Source organism: Carassius auratus, chromosome 9 (assembly GCF_003368295.1).
Source record: "Carassius auratus strain Wakin chromosome 9, ASM336829v1, whole genome shotgun sequence".
NCBI lineage: Eukaryota > Metazoa > Chordata > Actinopteri > Cypriniformes > Cyprinidae > Carassius > Carassius auratus.
Window position 1 is genome coordinate 9,260,885 of NC_039251.1, and position 6,007 is coordinate 9,266,891.

General features: G+C 35.7%; 1 protein-coding gene across 1 annotated transcript; it reads right to left on the reverse strand.

The window, feature by feature from the left end:
* Positions 1 to 279: 279 nt before the first annotated feature.
* LOC113108299 (twist-related protein 2-like) lies at positions 280 to 4,471 on the reverse strand. The gene is made up of 2 exons (XM_026271253.1): positions 3,720 to 4,471; positions 280 to 1,370 (listed from the first exon to the last, which is right to left on the reverse strand). Exon 1 carries the CDS (start codon positions 4,244 to 4,246, stop codon positions 3,755 to 3,757), a length of 492 nt encoding a protein of 163 aa, XP_026127038.1. The 5' UTR covers positions 4,247 to 4,471; the 3' UTR covers positions 280 to 1,370; positions 3,720 to 3,754.
* Positions 4,472 to 6,007: the final 1,536 nt, after the last annotated feature.

The following is a 6,007-nucleotide window of genomic DNA, read 5'->3' on the forward strand; positions in this document are numbered from 1 at the left end:
TGGTTGCACCACCACATCATTAGTCATAAATTCTCTTTTTTATTAAAAATGGTATTCAGAAATGTACAAAACCAACATGAATGTGGTTTTATTTTTTACCTAATAAAAATATTTTATATTTTCAAATATTTTTTTGTAATCCTGCTCATCACATCATTGACCCATATAGGCTACAGACATACAGCCTATAGCTGATATAAAGGTTCTTGACACGGTTCAATAGTTAACTTCAATTATTATTTAAAGCTCCAAATATATCCTAAAATCAAATAAATCGAATCAAAAGCAAATAAAATAATAAACACAAACTTTTAAATAGTTAAGTGCCATAAAACTGGAAATAAAAGTTTTCTGACTAAGTATGTTGGGATTTAACACCATCAGATGTTTCAAAAAGCAGTTCAGTTATTCCTGAACAGGCCCACAGAACAACAGAGCTTTTATCAAACATTAATGCCTCAACAGTGCAGGCGTTTCTTTTAGATTTCTATCAAGCCAAGCCTGGGAAAATGAGATGTAAACAATTTAATGCTTTGCGAGTGTTGGTGTAGATTTAAAGGAGAAATGAAAAGGTCTGGTAGGGGTCCGGTATTTAAATGCGGTGGTTATCTGCGGTTGTTAAAGCATTTGCCTCCAGCCGTCTGGATTCAGTGATTTCTTCTTATTAAAGCGGACAAGCTTTTTTTTTATAAGCTCAAGGGTAAATCTGGCTGGACTTTCTCTTCGGCTAATGAACCTGCACTGTTTTATAACCGTTTCTTTTTGTAGCAAAATAAGGGGAAAATCTGAATGTTCTTTACTGCAGTGAAAACTGGCATATCTAGGGTGATGATGTGGAGAAATCAGAGCGTTCAGCCTACGTGTTCAAAAATATGTTTTAATAAATAAGCAAAATGTACAATGGACGGAAATCGAAAAATGTTGCATAGGAAAAATCAAGTGTATGCATTCATCCATGCAATGTACTTCAAGAAAGTATTGCTCTAAATTGCATTGGTCCCTTTAAAAAAGCTGACAATACTCACAGGTAGCCTATATGTACAATACTTTGTTGCTTCTATATATAAAACTCTTTTGTTTTGAGACAAACACGCAATATAGTTTCCTTACAGATAACAGATGGCCTTCCTGTACTATCATCATGGCGACATTTAAGAATAACTTGCGAAAAAGATTAAATGTATTTGACAACACAGGAGACGTCATCTACGTTTCCTCTAAGAATATAAAAAGCTCCTTTCGCTGTGTCCTTCATGAGGATGCTCAAGTCCGTAGGTGTATCTACTGAATGTCCTTTGGCCACGTCACTGAGGTTTAGAGGTTCATCAATAAATCCTTTGGTGTCTTCAAAATTAGTGGAAGTAAACAGTCTGTGGAAGGAAAGAAAAGCATTAATAAGAAAGGTTTCTTTCAATCAGATAGGTTTAAAACTTCTATGAGGGATTTTTTAATGAAGGCCTAAAGTTTCGAGGTTCGCCTGTGGTTGAACGCACAGCCTTGGATTGAAATGTAGAGAAATGGGAAGCTATTAATGATCCCATTATTTAATTCTGAGTGGGAGCACATGCTTACACAGGAAAAGGCTTGGTTCAAGCATGTTACACAAATCCCAGGTGGAATTACGTCACTGGAAAATAACTGTTTTAGGAGGTCATTTGGTTTGAAATGTGAAGCCATACACCTGCCTTTCTTCTGACTTCTCAGTAGCACATATTACTTTATGCAAATACATTCATAAGAATCAGATAGAATACAATCTCATGCCATCACAAGGATTGAGTTGAATGTTTTTGACAACTGTGTGTTGTCTTGATTGATGGAGGCCTAACCCAGCGCATATATAATGAAACCTCCAGCTTTATCATGCTTTACTGATTTCAATTTATAATCATTTTACTTTTTTAAATAGCTTACTAGTGATTTCAAATAGGACTCAGTATTATAGACATGCAGGTTCATATAACAAATACCACAGGATATAACTAATAAGTTGGAGACCTAGCTACATACATATTTCAGCCAAGTAAATGAAACGTAAAAATCACAAAAAAAATATTTTTAGTAATTGCTCATATTGTATCACATTTTAGCCTGAAGGATGTCAGTCTTTGGTTTCAGTGGTTACGGTGCAGTTATTTCACAAGCATAAACATGGCTTTAGGTGGCAGCGCACCTTCTCACTTAAAAATCAAGTTTCCTGTAGAACATAAAAAAGAACGTCACTTCCTGATGTCCTATAGCAGAACCTTTGAGATCAACTGAGCACTGTTCTTCATTATACAGGTGCTTTAAAGAACGACAAACACTGATAGAAACGCTGCTTATGTAATAACTTTTTAATCTCCCAGATTGAATGTTTATTTCTAGTGTAGACCAATATGTTTTTTTTTTCCTCAGTGTTTTCAGAGAAGCTTAGTTTCTTCGTTCGTGTAGGATATATATAATATCATTCGAATGCATCCTGTTTCTCCTCAATCATAGTAATTCTTTTCCATTTCTCTTTCACTGTGTTTAAGCTAACGTTTGTTAATGCGCTTTGTAGCCAGTTTTTAAATCGCTGAGTTTTATTCACTAAAGGGAAAATGTTCCACTAAATATAAATGATCCGTGAGGAGCTTCTCACGGTTGGGTTGTTATTCGTTTCATAAGATCGACGATATAATGTGAATATGTTTATTATTACTGGATGAATGTCGGGAACACTTTGACCCGGTCTGATATGAATTTAACCTACAAAAATGGGATTCCAGCGTTATTTGTAGATAATATATGATCTATTATTGCCATACTATCTGTGATTTCTCTCTTGTGATATTACTAGAAATATATGGCTCTATAGAAGCTTTGGCAGTCAAGGAATGTGTAATCAGACAGTTCAAAATAATTACGTTGAACTTTAATTTATTACTTCAAATGCGCGCGCTTGTTTACTGTTTTTTATTTTTATTTTATGTTTGTATTTAAAGCATAATAATTGACCATATATTTGTATGTTCTCCCATATTAATTTAGTAAAACTGGCATACAATGACCTCTAGCATTTATTATAATCGCTGAGATGCCACATGGTTTACGTCCTAAAGTAGAAAAATCTTTAAAAAAAGGTTTTGTTGTTGTTGTAGTTTCTCTCTCTCTGTGACAACATATTGAATTGAATACCACCTTGATAGCTATAACTGTCCTTTACATTAAACGTTCATGTTAATATCTGTCGAAGGCTATAATATAAAGACATTCTAAATAAAAAAAAAATGTAAATTAAATACAAAATAAATATATAAATAGGACTTCTAACATTTACAATTATCATTCATTTTTATATATATATTTCTAATTATTCTGTATTCTAAACTGTAAAATAATCAAAATGCCTTTTGAGCTTGGCCTCTGGAGGATGTAAACATTCCTTCAGTGGAATCGGTTCAGGTTATTGCTGTAGCAGCACATATCCACACATCAGAATAATATTAATATATATATATATTTTTTTCAATAATTATAAAGCTTTAACTAACTAAACAAATCTAAATGATTTTTTGTATAGTTTGTCAAGAGGATATATTGCTGTTTGCGCACTGAGCTGTCAGTGTCAGTTGTCCAAGAACAGCTGGAGTTTCTCTAAAAGCCTGGTTTTACTGCAGTAACGAAATAAAAGTTATCAAAGAGCTAGCCCGACAGCTTGAGACCGTCTTGAGCTGAATTGGCATCTTTCTACCCACCCTTTCGGCATTGTTCAGACAGACGAGTGTCTCCGCTAGTGGGACGCAGACATCGACCACGCGCCCTCCATCCTCCACACCGAGAAGGCGTAACTGAGTCTCTCGTGCGCGACGTAGCTGCAGCTCGACATCTTGCTGTCCATCTCGTCGCTCTGCAGCACCTGACAGAGGAAATCAATGTACCTGGATGCGAGCTTGAGCGTCTGTATCTTGCTGAGTTTATCCGAGGGGAGCGTGGGGATGATTTTGCGCAAAGACGCGAAGGCTTCGTTGAGCGACTGAGTCCGTTGCCTCTCCCTGACGTTCGCCAGGACGCGCTGGTTCTGCAGCTCCTCGAACGACTGCGTGCTGCTCGGGCTCGGCTTTTTGCTCCGTTTATTCACGGAGCCCGGGCTGCTGCCGTCCTCGCTCGACTTTTTACTGGTTCTCCTCTTCCTCCCGAACCTTTTCTGCTGTCTGTCCAGCTCCTCCTCGCTGGTCACCAGGCTGTCCACTGGGGAGACGGGAGAGCTTGAACTCTCTTCCATTTCTTTTTTAAAGAAATGAGAAGGTCGAGGAGAAAACGCGCTCTCCACCTTCGAATCCGTGGTTACACCGTTATATCCGTGCGTTTTTCTGGGGCTTGTTTGTCCTCCCGAAGTCCCGAGACTGCGCCTCCACTTCCACTTCTAGAAGTAGAGCTTGGCACAGTTTTCCTCCCGCAGGAAGTTTTTTCCTAATTTTTTTGGGAAACTTTATCCTAGTCTGTGATGCTAAATACTAGTGTGAATGGAGGGGGAGGAAGCGCTGCTCTCTGATTGGTGGACTAATAAATGAGGAGGACCAGTCTAAAGTTACACTGCACCTCTCCACCGGCTGCCACTCAAACTGTACCCCGCTTTTAGATCGATGCTCTCAGTTTTAGACTATATGTCACTCTTACACTGTATAAAAAAAAATAAAAAAAAAAATTATAATAATTTCAGAAATTACAGATGTAGAATATTTTTCGTTGTACTTCTAAATGTTCTCCGTTTTTTTTAAAGATTATTTAAATAATTATCTAATATTTGAAATACAGTGCATATTCAAATATATGGCTTTTTTAATAAGTAAAAAGTAGCAATCACTTATAAGGAAACCAGATTCTTTTCTTGCATTTAGATTTTATACAAGTATTTTTATTTTTGTTATATGATTTATTTGTTCGTTTGTTTGTTTATTTATGTGATGCCTTTTTAATTCTTTTCTAAAAGCCATCAGGGATCGTTATCACACTTTTTACTTAAAGGGTTACTTCACTCCAAAATGACAATTTAGTCATTAATCACTTTACCCCATGTCATTCCAAAGCCATAAAAGCTTAGTTTGTCTCCTCATACACAATTTAAGATATTTTGGATGAAAACTGGGAGGCTTGTGACTGTCCCATTAACTGCTAAGTAAGTTTTATATGAATGTATCAAATTAAATATAAAATACTGTACATCATACTTTTAAAAATGTTTTAGGAGAAACCATTGAAACACTACAATGTATATTATATTCAGCAAAGCAAAATGTAGTCTATACAATATGGTAAAATACTGTTGAATTAGTTTTTTCAATAGGTAAAAAGTAGGAATTACCTTATAAATTATGAGGTAAGTATTTTTTTTTTTTACTTTTGTTTTCTGTTTTATTTATGTGTTCAATCATTTATTCATTATGTGTTTATTTGATGCCTTTTTAAATTTAAATGTTTAAACAAACAACAACAACAACAACAAAAACCTATTAAGCATTTCCACAATTACTCTAGTAAAAAAAAAAAAAAAAAAAAAAAAAAAAATCCGGGGTAGGTTGTCATATTTCAACCTGCCTTTAGCCAGATTATTATAGGCTTTACAAAAGAATGCAAATGGTAAAAAAGACACAAAACTATTTGTAACACAAAATTTTTTTGAATGGCAACATATCACACTATAATTCTTGAAATATTGGCTCAGCAGCATATAAACACTCACCAGCCACTTTATTAGGTACACCTGTTCAATTGCTTGGTAACCCAAATTGCTTATTGCCAATCACATGGCAGGAGCTCAATGCATTTAGGCGTCTAGATGTGGTGAAGACATCTTGCTGAACTTCAATCCTAGCATCAGAATGGGGAAAAAAGGGGATTTAAGTGATTTTGAACGTGGAATGGTTGTTGGTGCCAGACGGGCTGGTCTGAGTATTTCAAAAACTGCTGATCTACTGGGATTTTCATGCACAACCATCCCTATAGAGAATGCTCCGAAAAAGAGAAAATATCCAGTGAGCGGCAA

What these genes read in the sequence shown, in the direction of transcription:
- LOC113108299 (XM_026271253.1), bottom strand. Translation starts at nt 4,246, where the DNA reads ATGGAAGAGAGTTCAAGCTCTCCCGTCTCCCCAGTGGACAGCCTGGTG.